The sequence below is a fragment of the Centropristis striata genome, chromosome 8, assembly GCF_030273125.1.
Source record: "Centropristis striata isolate RG_2023a ecotype Rhode Island chromosome 8, C.striata_1.0, whole genome shotgun sequence".
NCBI lineage: Eukaryota > Metazoa > Chordata > Actinopteri > Perciformes > Serranidae > Centropristis > Centropristis striata.
In genome coordinates, this window is record NC_081524.1 from 3,839,391 (window position 1) to 3,856,206 (window position 16,816).

At 34.0% G+C, this 16,816-nt stretch overlaps 1 protein-coding gene across 1 annotated transcript; it reads left to right on the forward strand.

Annotated features, from left to right (window-relative positions):
• The first annotated feature begins 1,204 nt into the window (after nt 1–1,204).
• LOC131976166 (myelin-associated glycoprotein-like) lies at nt 1,205–10,683 on the forward strand. Its single transcript, XM_059339086.1, has 10 exons — nt 1,205–1,247; nt 1,664–1,672; nt 1,797–2,144; nt 2,520–2,822; nt 2,930–3,193; nt 8,341–8,619; nt 8,696–8,786; nt 8,884–8,925; nt 9,414–9,470; nt 10,491–10,683. Exons 1-10 carry the CDS (start codon nt 1,205–1,207, stop codon nt 10,681–10,683), a joined length of 1,629 nt encoding a protein of 542 aa, XP_059195069.1.
• Nucleotides 10,684–16,816: the final 6,133 nt, after the last annotated feature.

The window sequence follows — 16,816 nt, forward strand, 5'->3', positions numbered from 1 at the left end:
AGCAAATAGACAATATGTTTGGGATTTCTGCTGTTGTTGCAAAAGTAACGGTCAAACTTCATTTGGATGCATCTATTCTTTCAGTCTGAATGTTTTAATCAATCTGCAATTTTGTATTCAATATATGTTTTAATGCATATTTCCTTGCCTCAGTGTTTTAAATATGAACTGTACAACAAGTAGTGGATTGTTTAGTATGCCAGATTTTAGAAACAGCAAAGACAGACTCTTTTTCAGGCTTTCTCGTGGTTCAGACTGACTGCTTTAAATGAACTCAGCAAGTTTCCTGTTTGAGACTGAATAGAACAGAGGGGGTGTAGAGGGGATTAGGTGGTGGTAAAAAGGTGGGACTTCAGTGCAGTAACACATCAGTGGGCCATTACAGACACATGATGTAGCAGCTCATCTGGCAAGGTAAGCGCTCTTGTCCATATCATCCAAAGAAAGACATGAATTTGGAGACTATTTTTCAATTTGCAGCACTTACTTTCTAAACTAATGTTACAGAATAATAGTCTGTGTTTGGTATTAACTGTAAATCAAGTAAACAATTTTTATAAAGTACAGGCCAAAAGTTTGGACACACACCTTCTCATTCAATGCGTTTTCTTTATTTTCATGACTATTTACATTGTAGATTCTCACTGAAGGCATCAAAACTATGAATGAACACATATGGAATTATGTACTTAACAAAAAAAGTGTGAAATAACTGAAAACATGTCTTGTATTTTAGATTCCTCAAAGTAACCACCCTTTGCTTACTAGAATATAAGACATGTTTTCAGTTATTTCACACTTTTTTGTTAAGTAAATAATTCCACATGTGTTCATTAATAGTTTTGATGAATCTACAATGTAAATAGTCATGAAAATAAAGGAAACGCATTGAAAGAGAAGGTGTGTCCAAACTTTTGGCCTGTACTGTACTTTGATTCAACCTGCAGGTGTGCCAGGCCTTTCAGTGCTAAAAAATGACTCCTACATGATTTGCAGTGGCATAGGCACTAAATAATCTATGATCAATGTATGACTCAACAGTAAACATCTGCTCGGTTTTCTTGTTTTTTCTTGTAATGTGCAGATATTAAGCAACACAAAATCATGATAATGTGATTAAGTAACGTTGTTAGAGCTGCTGTGTTTCAGAAATTAAGAGGTCAGAAGGTGACTTACTGAGTGGTGTACAGCGACTACTTTCTTCATGGGGACTGCTCATCTGCTTAGACTGCTAAGCTTGTTTACTGGTAATGTTTTATCCATTTGTATTTATGTTTATGTTGCTGGGATAACAAAAATAGATAACACAATCCGATACCATGCCGAATAATACTAAAAGTTTGGCCTAGAATGGGAAAATGTTAAAAAAAATAAAATGAAAAAACCTATGCTGTACTGTCAGGGGGGCTTTTCTGATAATGTAAAAATATTTAACCACACATGCACCAAACTGGTGCAATGTAGTGTAGCATATGAGAAAAAATGAGATGTTTAGTGATATATCCTGGTAATCCTTCAACATAATATGCTACAGCAAAAATTTTTAGCTTTGTTTCTGAGAAGTTTTTCGATGCAACTTTTAAATAGTAATGACTCGAAATGCTGCAGCGAACTCAGCTTTTGTGGTTAACCGGCTCTCACAGCAGCATCTCTCTGCACGAAGGAATTTCCAGTAGTGTGTCACGTATTTTATTTTCTCATTCATTAACAAAAAATAGCATCACAAAACACACAAACCACAACTAGCATTGTCTTCTATACTACACCTCTCACCCTTCCATCCTCCTCCCTCTCAGCGCTCCAGCAGCTGCAAAGCTGGACCATCACTCTACCCACAACAATTTCTGCAGTGGAGGGGAGCTGTGTTGTGGTGCCATGTCAAACACAACATCATTCTCGGGTCGTATGGTATCAATATCATAACATACATTATCCCATTGTGTATGATCAGCACAACCCAACTAGAGTGGAAAACCAGTTCAAAGGACGCACTTCAGTACTGGGTGAAGCTGCCAAGGGCAACTGCACCCTGATGATTAATAACATGAAGGTCGAAGATAACAACCTACGCATTTATGTTTGGATCAACCCAGACTCTACAACAAATCAGAAATTCCATCAGCAGACTGTCACTATCATTGTTGGTAAGTAAAATGCTAATTTAGTAAATTCAAGCCTGAATGCACGCTTTTAAAATTTCACAATTTGCATTCACTAAACAATTTATGACAGCATCCAGGAAACACCACTGCACCATAGTTCACCACACCTAACAACTGCAGCTAAAGTATGTTAAGAAGAGCGTTTGACATATTGCCGTCTTGGGTCAGCTAAATTTGAACATGAATTCCACATTTTAAAGCTGCTGACTACACCTGAAAGCAACACAGTTACTGTTTATCTGTACCTTACCCATCATTGTATCAAAATTCACATATGATGTTTCTAAAATGTAGTACATCTCATTTACACAGTTGTAAATCTAGAAAGAAAAAGTTTGTATTTTCACTGATTTCCAGAGAGAAAAGCCCCTATGGTCTTCATTCAGAAGCAAATAGTGGACGGGGATTTTTTTCAGGCTAACTGCAGCGTAAAGTACTCCTGCCCTTTCTCACCTCCATCACTTCACTGGAACAAAAGTCCATTTCTAAAAAACTTCACAACCAGGAGTTTCAGCAAGGACGCAGGACAGGGCCAGTGGTTGTACACACAGGCACTTCATGGACTCGCAACGTATGAAATGCATAACAGCGAAATTGGGTGCACTGCACGGTTCAGAACCTTCACCACAGAAAGTCAAAAAACAACACTCAACATTTTATGTAAGTTATACAGTGGTATCTATTCAAAATACAGTAAATGACAGAAGTACATTTACTTGCCAGGTCTTACTATATTAATTGTATATTATAATCTCCTGTGTCTACAGATGGACCAGTGTATGTGACCCTGAGAGTGGAAAAGGAACCGGTAATGGAGGGTGGCAGCATCATCTTGGATTGTGCTGCTAACTGTAACCCACAACCAAACAAGTACATATGGCTCAAAAGACCGATGGGTCAGAACGAAGAAATAACTTCAAATTCAAGAAAAAAGCTCTTCAACAACATCTCACGAGATACTTCTTTCTCCTGCATCGCTACCAATGACATTGGCACAGGGAAGTCGAACTGGTTGGATCTGGATGTTCAGTGTAAAAGAGTTTGCATTATACTTCCTCTATTGCTCTAAAATTTACTGACACAATAATCTTAATTTATTCAGGAATACAGTCCTAAACATTCACACCAAGGAGTTGCTCTACTGGCTACTGAACAACAACACCAACACATAAATTTGCAGTAGCGGCATATGTCAAGCTGAAGTTCGGGGAAATATATATTAAATAATGCATAATGATGAATAAAAAATGTCTTTTTTTTATTCATCCATTCACCCCAACACAAGGCGCATTTAGTAGGTGTTCTGGGGGGAGCTTTAAATTGTAGCACACAATTTTTCGTAATTGATGCAGTTGCAAAGTAATCCAAAACTCCAACTGCAGATGAAAATCTCAATGTGTATGCCAACATACAGAAAAAGCCTAAAAAAATTATATATATTGACATCTAAATATGCATGACAATTGTGCAACTACATCTGCTAAAAAAAATTACTTAATTGCATTAAAAGCTATTAAATTGAGATAGCGCTGACACAACAGGAATAACTTGATAGCTAGGCGATCAAAAGCACTGACACCAAAAGACAATAAACAACAGCGATACTCAACTTATGGCTGGGTGGCCTGCTGAACATTTAAGAATTCTCAATAAATGTGAATAAGTATAAATAAGTGTAATTATGTTTCCAAAGCGTATAAACACACATCAAACTTGTGTATTTTAAAACTCCCATGGGAGGTCCGGGTTAAATATGCTCTTAATCCTGTTCCTTGTTCGAGCAGTTTATGTTTATGGTTTAATTGGTAATAAATAATTTCAACATTTCCGTGTCTGCATGATGGAAGAGGTTCCTAAGTGTAATGCTGTATAAACATTTTCAAATAAAACCAAAATACTTTATACTACTACTTGATTTAGCAAGTTAATAGCTCAATCAGACCAATAATGGGCCTTTAAATTTGTATACATTTTATCTAATAAATAGTATTAATGTTTTGGGGTGGGGTAGGGGGGTTATTAATTGTCCCCTGGCCTACTGTCATTTTGTAAAAGTGACCCCCGTCAAAAAAAAACAGGCTGAGTATCTCCGATATACAACAAAAATAAAGCACCAACACTAACTAGACAGCAAGAGACCCCATGTCTGTGAGTACCCAACCACAGACTTTTCCATTGTTGGCAAAACATAAAAACAAGAACTTATGAGTAAAAAATACTGGTTAAAAATGTAGATACATTAAACAAGGTCTTGGAGTGAAGTAACATCCCTAGAAAATTTAAGGTTGTTAGAGGTCGCCTGGTCATACAGTGTAACGTTAACAGGTGGTACAAAAAATGTCTGTAGATTTTACGGTGAAAAACTGCTAAACCACGACAGTAAAAGACAGTACAATGAAAAATGGGTTAAATCAGTTTCAGTAACAATTAAACACCGTAAATGTATATATCAGCCAAAACAGTATTTTTTACAGTTGTTTTTTTTTTTTTTTTTTTTTATACATTACTCCACTGTAAAATACACTGGCACCGTGTTTAAAAACAAAAATATACTGTTATATATATACAAGCCACCACTGTAATTTTTGCATTTACCTTTTAAAAAAATACTATTTCTAACTGTTAAATGTACTAAACACCATATCTCCAGCAAAAATATACTGTTATATTTAATGGTAAAATCTTTTCATTTATGCGGCATTTATAAAGTATTTCTTGTCAATTATATGGCAGAACAGCGTTTCTTTTGATTGAAAAACTTTTTATTTATATGGGAAAAAATAGTATAAATTGGCAATCTTAAACGTGAAATCAACAGTGCCAATATCTTTTTACTGTAATATTTTTAAAAGTTCTACCGTGTTTATTACGGTAAAGTTCTGGCAACCACAGCTACCGGATTTTCACCGTTAAAGCAACGTTTTTTTTTTTTTTTATAATATACAGTGTAACGTTAACTGGTGGCCCTGTTAACTTGCGAGTTTCAGCCAACTGTTGAAAACGGGCAGAAAAAACATAGCTTCTCTCTTTGTTTAACTTTTTATTACAATGAAAAAAATAGTCTATGGTTTTTGGGGTTCGTCTTAACATACATTGATCATGTAAATTAGCTATTCAGCTGTTTTAAACACCAAAAGGTTAAGTGCTCTTTTAGCCAATGGTCAGCCTACTAGTAAACCAGTGACGCAGTTGGCTGAAAGTCACCAGTTAAGATGGCTTAGTAATGACGAAGGGTAACCGGTAACACAGTTTTGTCTGAACAAAAAGCAAAATAAAACTTTAACCCTCCTGTTGTCCTCAGGTCAAGGAAGGAAGAAGAGGGAAGGACGCAAAGGGAAGTAAAAAAGGATGGAGGAAAGAAGGAAGGAAAGAAATAAGGATGGAGGAAGGAAAGAAGAGAGGAGGAAAAGGAGAAAGAATGGAAAGGAGAGAGAAAGGAAGGAGGATGGAGGAAAGAAAGGGGAGGAGAAGAAAGAAAGGAAAAAATAAAGAAGGAGGGAGGCAGGAAGGAAAGAGGGCAGAAAGGAAGGAGGAAGGAAAGAAAGAAAGAAAGAAGGGAAGGAAAGGGGGGGGGAAAGGAGGATAGAGGAAGGAATGGAGGCGGGAGGGATGAAAGAAGGAAGGAAGGAGGAAAGGAGAGGAAATCAGGAGGAAGGAAAGAAGAGAGAAAGTAAAGGAGATAGTGGAAGGAGGAAAGAAGGGAAGGAGGGAGGAAAGGAAGGAAAGAAAGAAAGGAGGATAGAGGAGGAAGGAAAGAAGGAAGGAAGGAGGAAAGAAGAGAGGAAGGCAGGAGGAGGGAGGAAAGAAGGAATAGTCAAAACAGATTGGGTCAATTTGACCCGGGAGGACGACAGGAGGGACCTTGTTTGGTTTAGCTAGTCCAAAAATCAGGAGCGAAGAGGAAACGCCGTTACCAGCTTGTAGCCCGTCGGCATGGTAACGGTAGCAATTGAAGAGACGAACGAAGTTCATTGTGTAACTTTCCGCCGCGCCAACGTCCCGCCCAAGTAGAACCTTATGCACAAAACAAATTCATTGTTTGTACAGTCATGGAAAATTTTTTAGACCACCCTTGTTTTCTTCATTTTATTGTTCATTTTATTAATGCCTGAAACAACTAAAGGTACATTTGTTTGGACAAATATAACTCATAAGAGTTTAATTTAAGAGCTGATTTTCCATTTCTAATTTAAGAGCCACTTTCCATGGTTTTCTTGATAATGATTTTGGATAATTATCAAGAAAACCATGGAAAATGGCTAGATATCAGCTCTTAAATTAAACTCTTTCGAGCTATTTTTGTTGTTATCATCATATTTGTCCAAACAAATGTTGTGCCAGGTATTAAAATGAACAGGAAGGTGAAGAAAACAATGGTCTAGTAATTTTTTGTTCATTTTCTAGCTTTTTTCATCCATTTTCATTACCTATTCGACAGTTTTAAACACAAAAAGGTTAAGTGCTCTTTTAGCCAAGAGGAAGAGGAATCGCCGTTACTCACCTGTAGCCCGTCGGCATGGTAACGGACTGTAGCGACTGAAGCAACGAAGTTAATTGTAGTGTAACCTTCCGCCCTCCCGCCGCGCCAACGTCCCGCCCATAAAGTAGAACCTTACGCACAAAACAAACGTCATTTTTTAAACATATACAGTCACGGAAAAAAATATTAAACCACCCCTGTTTTCTACATTTTATTCATCATTTTAATGCCTGGTACATTTGTTTGTGCAAATATAATGATAAAAACAGAAATAGCTGATAAGAGTTTAATTTAAGAGCTGATTTTCCATTTCTAATTTAAGAGACATTTTCCATGGTTTTCTTGATAATGATTTTGGATAATTATCAAGAAAACCATGGAAAATGGCTAGATATCAGCTCTTAAATTAAACTCTTTTGAGCTATTTTTTGTTGTTATCATCATATTTGTCCAAACAAATGATGTGCCAGGCATTAAAATGAACAGGAAGGTGAAGAATACAATGGTCTAGTATTTTTTGTTCATTTTCTAGCTTTTTTCATCCTTTTTCATTAGCTATTCGGCCGTTTTAAACACAAAAAGGTTAAGTGCTCTTTTAGCCAACGGTCAGCTAACGAGTAAACCAGTGACACAGTCGGTTGAAAGTCACCAGTTAGGATGGTCATTAACAAAAATATACATAAATAACATAAACATAAACAGTCACGGAAAAAAATATTAAACCACCCCTGTTTTCTACATGTTATTGTTCATTTTAATGCCTGAAACAACTAAAGGTACATTTGTTTGTACAAATATAATGATAACAACAGAAATAGCTGATTAGTTTAATTTAAGAGACATTTTCCATGGTTTTCTTGATAGACATTTTGGTTATAATCAAGAAAACCATGGAAAATGTCTAGATATCAGCTCTTAAATTAAACTCTTTTGAGCTAAGTTTTGTTGTTATCATATTATTTGTCCAAACAAATGTACCTTTAGTTGTACCAAGCATTAAAATGAACAGGAAGTCGAAGAAAACAATGGTCTAGTATTTTTTTTGGTACATTTTCTAGCTTTTTTCATCTTTTTTTTTTTTGTAATTTCACTTCTTTTTAGATTGTTTTGTGTCTTTTTTGGGTCATTTCTCTTATTATTTTTGTTCTTTTTTGGTCATTTTACATCTTTTCTTGATCATTTGGTGTCTTTTTTTTTCCACGTCATCTTCTTATCTTTTCAGTCGTCATGAGTAAAAATGTTTTATTTTTTTAGGACAGGGATTTCAAGACAAGCAGTGTCTCTAGTGACTGATTAAAAAAGAGATACCATACAAGGTCATAAATATTAAGCCTGATCTCAATGTAGGGAAATAAAATTAGGAAATTTTATTTGAGTTAATAATAATAGAATTATTCACTCTAACTCCCTTAAAGACCCTTTATCACATCTTCTTCCTCTGAAGGGTGTCCTCGAGGGCACTTCATCATGTTGCCTCCATTTTTAAAAATTTTACTACATTACCATATTGTCTAAAATTAATGTTCCAGACGGGAAATGTCAAAATATTTAATAGAAACATATCTAAAATATACATTTTCAGCAGTAAAAAAGCTTGATGAAAATGTAACTTTGGCTTCTGAAAATCATGCAGTACATCCAAAATGTCAGGGCAATTTGAATACTTTTTAAATAACATTTTTGTTTCCATTTTTCTAGATGCCCCAGTCATCCGACCCGAGTCCTCCTGCCACCAGACAAATGGACTCCTGAAGTGTGTCTGTCGGGCAGAGGCGTCCCCTAATGCCTTCATCCACTGGGCCATTGATGGAAATTATACTCTTCCGTCCTCTTTCAGCCTTTTTTCCACTTATAAGAAGAATGCAGTCTCCGGGGAAATGAGCGGCCCAGCTGAAAGCCAGTCTAACATATCTTGTACAGCCGAAAACTCCCTGGGCAGCAACACCAAACGCCTCTCTGTCATCCTGTCAAAAACATGTAAGTTACAGTTACTATTAGTGTGTATTTGTGGATGTGTATCCTATTAACTAATTAAGCTATTTTCCCTTTACAGCCTCTCTATATGTGTGGTTGTCAGCTTCAACGGTCCTCGGTTTGCTGTGTGGATGTGCCACGTTCATCTACAGAAAATATTCTAGATCCAGGTTGGTCAGCTTCAAACTCTGTCACCCATAATGACTGTACTACTATAAATAATCTATTTTTTAATTATTTTTATTCTTGTTATTACATTACCTACAGACTGCCTCAAGGCTTTGTGTGCAACGTTGACATCCCTTTAAGGTATGGAACTGGAATTTAGTTGACAATGATTTATTTCAAATTGTAATGGAAACATTTTTAAGGCCACAAAGTTCATATGGTGTTTACATACTGTATATGTGTATAATATATGTACTATTTTTCCCTAATTAGTTTCCTTCTTTTATGTTATTATTTTCTTTAACTTTTTATTAATTTTATTGATACTATTGTCTATCTTTTACAGTAATAATAATAATAATAATAATAAAAACTATTATTATTATTATTATTATTTTAGTATTTATAATAATTATATAATAACACTCATTATTATGATATTAATATAATTAATTATTATAATTTAATATTAATTCTTATAATAATAATGTTGTTGTTATTATTACAAATAATACTACTAATAATAATAACAATAACTGTTGTTATTATTATTATTATTATTATTATTATTGTTAGTAGTAGTAGTCGTAATACTATAATATATAATTTTAATGGAAACATTTTTTAAGGCCACAAAGTTTATTAGGTGATGTCCCACAAGAACAAAGATACATCAATCATCAAAGGTAAATAGCAACTTTATTCTTAACATAATAGTTGTCTTTATATATAATATGATATTGAGTATGTAGTGAGGAAATGTGCCTCTTTTAACCCTCTATGGTAACGGTGTTGCCCCATTTTTAGCCTTTCAAATTTCTACAATGCATCTTTTTGAGTGATGCAATGCTTTAAAAAAGAGGGAAGAGTATAGGGAACCAATAGCAATGCTTTAACTTGTCACATGACCTCCAGGCGGCCATATTGAAACCCTTTTTTGCAGACTTTTCCAAAGTAAACAGCTTTGTCATTTTGCGCCATAAAAAAGCACCCAAGCGTCATTATGTGGCCCTTTTCCATCTGGAAAAAAATATTCCTACAAATAGGTGAATTAACCTTAATTAGCGATAGTTTCATGCAATTTATTTTCTAATTAAATAATGAAAACTTTTTAAAATGCAACTGTTGCCCGGAGGCAACAACGTACCATTATGGAAAATTGCTGTGTTGCCTTGAGGCAAATGAAAAATGAACCATTATGGAATCAGCATGGCAGCATGAGATATTGGTAGTGTGTGTTTATGTATTTATATAATGTTCAAAAGCATACCATCATAATTTTGTTTATATCTTTACAATATAACGTATAACAATACGTTATATTGTCTTAACAATATAAAGATATATTTGATGTTGGTTGCAGTAAAGTAAAGTTCAGGCCATCATTATACCCTGTAGGCCATAGTCTACTATTATAGTGAACTTTACATGTCTTATTTGCTTATAATTTCCACACATGCATCTTTTTTTTTCAGATTATGTTTGTTTAGTCTATTTTTTAAGACATTTTTGTCTTAAAAATAGACTAAACAAACCCCTCCAAACATTTTTTCCTAACTGACATCATAATACGTACCATAGAGGGTTAAGACCTCAAACATAAACAAAGTCAAAGAAAATCTATATAGATGTCGAGATGATGACGTGGCTGAATTAAAGGATATTTTGATCATCTAACCGTCTTTCTCTCTCTCTCTGACTATCAGATCACAAGATGAGGATGAACAATCATGCAGGTCTGATTGTGACCCTGAGGAGGACAGGCTGTCCTGTGTTTATGACAATGATTTTCTGGAAGAAATGATCAGACCCCCCGTCGCTCCACGCCGCCACAACATGGCGACAGCCCCCCCAGTAGAAGTGGGAATGCAGCCGCAGGTAAAGGTGCAATCAGTGTGACTAATGAAAAGAGTATTCAGTGGTTCACAACAGACATTTATCACTTCTATTACAGGAGCATCTCAATACATTAGAATATGATGGAAAAGTCAATTTTCAATAGTTCAAGTCAAATAGTCCCAACCAAGTATTGAGTCATATAGATGACATACTTTTCAGAGGCCAACATTTACATATTAAAAATACTTTTTAAAATTGGTCTTTTGTAATATTGAAATTTTGAGATAAAAGTCATAATTATGAGATTTAAATTGAAATTATGAGATAAAAACTGGAAATTATGAGATAAAAGTCATAATTATGAGATTTAAGTCGAAATTATGAGATAAAAATTGGAAATTATGAGATAAAAGTCATAATTATGACATTTAAGTCGAAATTATGAGATAAAAATTGGAAATTATGAGATAAAAGTCATAATTATGAGATTCAAGTCGAAATTATGAGATAAAAATAGGAAATTATGAGATGAAAAAAGTCGAAATTATAAGATACAAGGTCATAATTTTGAGATAAAAAGTTGAAATTATAAGATAAAAAGTCATCATTTTGACATAAACAGTCATTTTAAGATTGAAATACTGTTCAGAGGCCAACATTTCCATATTAAACGTACTTTTTAAAATTGGTCTTTTAAAATTTTGAGATAATAGTCATAATTATGAGATTTAAGTCGAAATTATGAGATAAAAAGTGGAAATTATAAGATAAAAGGTCATAATTTTGAGATAAAAAAGTTGAAAAATTAGATAAAAAGTCATAATTATGATAAAAAGTTGAAATTATGAGATAAAAGATCATCATTTTGAGATAAAAAAAGGCAAAATATTATAATTAGAGAAAAATAATTAAATTAAGACATGAAATGTTTCATTGTGTGTGTAATGGATCTATATAATGTGTAGTTTCCACTTTTTGAATTGAACTACTGACATAAATAAACTTGTCTATGATATTCAAATTTATTGAGATGCACCTGTAAATATTAAACATGTAAAAACACTTTACACATTACATTCAGAACTGGCGTAGATCTTAAAATAAAAAATAAAAATAGATTCACAGTCCAGCTTTGTTTTAACTGAGAGTCATTTTCAAGTCACGCATATGAATAATTTTCTCTGCTGTTGCTTTTGTCTCTCGAACACTGAGGAAAATTAAAATAATACTTTTGTTTAACTTCCCACAGAGCATGGATTGCCACGCAGACGTCTATCTAAACTGCTGATCAGAGGAAGATCTGCTTCTGGCTGATTCTCATCAACACGGTACAGCTCACAGTAAAAATCCAAGAGCATTGAATACATATTTTATTTGACCCTTATAACAAATACACTCAAAAGTCACTGTTTAATATGAATTTATCATCTATTTAAAACATTTTAAGGTATTTTCTGACATTTTTAGAGACACTGCGAGCAAAATTCCTTACCGTAACACATTTTTAAATTGATATAAAAAACAATGAAAGGGTTTTTTTTTTCTTTTTTTTCTTCTGGCAACCACTTAAATATGGTCGAGGGTAGCTGGTATCACCAAAATGTATCGGTAACACTTTACAATAACCATCTAAGTAATGTTTATAGATGGTTTATAAACCAATTATTAACCAATTACAAAATTCTATACATATTTTAATCTTTAAATGTTTTCAAACAATTTCTTAAAGGTATAAGAATAATTTTGTAATCATCAACATACTTAATATGGTGTTAAAAATGTTCAAATGAGTGCAAAACTATTAATAAACTAATAATTATAATGTAATTGTTTGTTTATGGTAAAGTAACTATCAACTTACATTAATATACCATCTATTTGGCATTTATAAATTATAGTTCAACATTAATACATTTTCTATTTACCATTCTAAATGGCCTATATACGGTTTATAAATGATGATGATCTGAAATGATCTGTTTACCATTTATAAATGGTTATTTACAATCTATAAATGATGGTTATTGTAAAGTGTTACCAATGTATTTTATTAAAATATACACATATTTTAATGCAAACAATTCTATAATTTCGGTAACATTTAACAATTTTTTCTCATCAATTTTCATTCAGATTTTGTTCTTTATACATTGTTAAAAAAACATGATATTTGATATATATATTCAGTTAAATTATACATTTTTAAACAAATGTATATTTATTTTATAAAGTTTATTAAATATTTATTGTATATAAGTGTGGGGGAAACATGACATTTTTATCTGGACGAATTACGGTAATTCATTTGTGAGTCAAAAATATGTTTAAAATATTATTTTAGCACAAAACAATGAATTGTGCCTCATTATGGTTATAGTGTTCTTCCATATAAAAGTGAAATATATTTAGTTTAATAAAGTATGTCCTTATAATCTTCACAGACATAACTTAGACTGGCTTCATGAGAATCTGTCTCACAAAGTATGCTAAGTGCAGTAGATAACTGCATCGTTGTGTGAACCTATTATTCATTTGCTTTTGCAAAAGAACTTATGCACACAGTGACAGTTTTAAACATAAAGGGGTCCGTGTTTATTTCCTGCTGCAGTGATAACCAAAGCTAATGTAAATACAGTGACAGGAAGGAAATAATATATAAAAGCTGTTCCCAAGCAACAGAAACTGCTGGGTGCGACAGCTATACTACTACTCCTGGTGCCACTCTGGACCTGAACTCAGATGAACTAAAACGTCCATGTGGAGGAATAATTTACTTATCCGACATGATGCCTCGGTCACTGAGCTTTTGGTGTAGGCGTAACTTTGAACAAATGCAGGCTCATTGCTTGATGAAACCCTAACCTCATTATCATGTCATAGTTTATTCCTGCAGAGATCTAGTGGGAGGAGGTCCTTTATTAATGGGCCCAACATGAAAGTCAACAAGAGCTTTAGTTTTGCATTTTAGTAAATATTAACCCATCTGTTTGTGTTAATGTCTCAGTATGGAATGGGTAGAGCAGCGTGTCACACTGGGGCTGAATATGACTCGCTGTTTCCTGCTTACAACATTTTATATCAGCTCATCTTTGAACTCACTAGTTATAAAGTGGTTGTCTTTGAGGGAAAGGCTCTGCGGGGTAAACAGCACGGAGCTTTAGTTCTTTTTTATTTACTTTTTAAAGCATTTACATTTGTCGGGAACTTCTACTTGTAGGTAAGTAAATATGCTTATTTGTCTAATCAAACATTGCAGAGTGTTTCTGTTAAGCTTTAGCTCGTGGGTTGACTATGCCTTCTTTGTTTTGAAGTTGTTCTGTGATCGGAGTTATGAAAAAAACTTTCAAGTGATCCAGAAAGTTGCTGAGAGAAAAAAGCTGGTTTCCAGACATTGAAAAATTGCTGACCTGCAAGTGACTCGTGACTATAACCTGCAGAATTAGCTGTCAGATAATAACGCTCTATCACTTTAGGAAATAATTCAGATATCAGTTGTGTTTTGGTAGTGGGGCTGCCATGTGCTTTATGTGACTGGGAGGTTAAAGGGATAGTTGAAATGTATTGAAGTGGGCTTGTGTGACGTGCTTATCCAGTGTTTAACATAGTTGGCACGCCCACAGTTTGTACAAGAAGGCAGCAGTACCGATACGGAAGCTAAACAATGTCCTGCTGTGGTTGGGGCTAGCAGTAAAACTATTTTAGCCACATGACAAAAACGAGACCTGGACCTGTTTTGTTATCAGAATCAGAAGCCTTTATTGTCATTGCACAGGGTAGTGCAATGAAATTTGCCATCAACCCGTCCAAAACGTATAAAAAACACACAAACAATATGACAGAGGTGGACAGGACAGGAAGACAGAGAGGAAGAGAAAGAAATACAGCACAACATGAGGGGAGGAAAGGAGGAAAAAACAAAAAGTGGAAATTATGATAAAAGGTCATAATGTCGAGATAAAAAAGTCATAATTGTCAGATAAAAAGTCAAATTACGAGATAAAAAGTCAGAATTATGAGATAAAAAGTTGAAATTATAAGATAAAAAGTCAGAATTTTGACATAAAGAGTCGTTTTAAGATGGACTTTGAGATTTTCAGAGGCCAACATTTCCATATTAAATATACTTTTTAAAATTGGTCTTTTGTAATATTAACATTTTGAGATTAAAGTCATAATTATGAGATTTATGTCGAAATTATTAGATAAAAAGGGAAATTATGGGATGAGATAAAAAAGTCAAAATTATAAGCTACAAGGTCATAATTTTGAGATAAAAAAGTTGAAAAATTAAATAAAAAGTCATAATTATGATAAAAAGTTGAAATTATGAGCTACAAGGTCATAATTTTGAGATAAAAAAAATTATAGAATAAAAAGTCAAATTACGAGATAAAAAGTCAAAATTATGAGATAAAAAGTTGAAATTATAAGATAAAAAGTCAAAGTTGTTGAAATGTATTGAAGTGGGCTTGTGTGACGTGTTTATCCAGTGTTTAACATAGTTGGCACGCCCACAGTTTGTACAAGAAGGCAGCAGTACCGATACGGAAGCTAAACAATGTCCTGCTGTGGTTGGGGCTAGCAGTAAAACTATTTTAGCCACATGACAAAAACGAGACCTGGACCTGTTTTGTTATCAGAATCAGAAGCCTTTATTGTCATTGCACAGGGTAGTGCAACCAAATTTGCCATCAACCCGTCCAAAACGTATAAAAAACACACAAACAATATGACAGAGGTGAACAGGACAGGAAGACAGAGAGGAAGAGATATTTAACAAGGTAAAAAGAGATTAAAAAATCTCTTTTCCAAGAGAGACCTGGCCAAGAAAGCAGCATAAAAAGTGACAAGTTACAACATTTAAACACAGTTATAATAAACAATTAAATACAAATACAGCCATCACAACATCAGTGGAGGAGCCTCAAGCAGTCACACTGACTAAGGGAAATTATTTCTTTATCCTTTAGAATTGATTTAAATTCACAAATTGTGATCAACTCAGACAATTTCAATCCTTTTTGCAGATTGTTCCATGATAAAGGGGCGTAACTAAAAGCTTTCTGACCTAACTCAGTTCTCACTCTTGGTACCAGCATCTGTACAATAATTTGTGAGCTTAGACCATGTTTAGAAATCAACCCGTCCAAAATGTATAAAATACACACAAACAATAATATAGAGGTGGACAGGACAGGAAGACAGAGATCAAGAGAAAGAAATACAGCACAACGTGAGGAGAGGAAAGGAGGAAAAAACAATGAAAAAAACTCAGCAACATAAGAATATATGTTATCTATGCTTTCCTGAAAGCCACCAGACACCATTGACAAGTATTGACAGTATTTTACTTTTACGACAGCCTCAATCAGTTAATGTATTTGTGTTATTGTGTGACTCTGATGAATCCAAACTAACCCTTTAAAACACTGTCACAGCCAGACTAACTGATTGAGGCAACAGTCAATAAGCAACTTCTATGTTCTGGGAGGTAAAATTACTGTTTTTATCAAAGGAGTCTGGTGGCGTACATACTCCCTAATTCATTCATTGTGTGTCAGAAACAAGCTGAGTTTTTCCTATTTGGACCACATCATGCATGAAATTGTCATTGCACAGGGTAGTGAAACGAAATTTGCCATCAACCTGTCCAAAACGTACAAAAAACACACAAACAATGGAAATAACCTCAGCAACATAAGAAAATATGTTATCTATGCTTTCCTGAAAGCCACCAGACACCATTGAAAAAAAAGTTTTAAAAGAAAAAAAAAAGTCTATATTCTGGGAGGTTTTTATTAAAGGAGTCGGGGGCGTACGTATTCCCTAATTCTTTCATTGTGTGTCAGAAACAAGCTGAGTTTTTCCTATTTGGACCACATCATGCATGAAATTGATTAATCACTATTGTCAGTGTTATAGAATTTGAAATGTATTGTTTCAACCACTTGTTACTTGATACATTTTGACTGGTGTTTGTTTACTTACTAACTAACCGATTGAGGCAATGGTCAATCAGCAAGTTCTATGTTCTGCAAGGTAAAATTACTGGTTTTGTTAAAGGAGTCTGTTGGTATTGAAGAGAGCATAGATAATGGCTTCAGTTCTCTTTGGAAAAGGCTTTCTGAGCATCAAATTTGTAAATTATTATTTTAACAACCTGTCTCTCTTAGTTTTTACATTTTGACTGGTG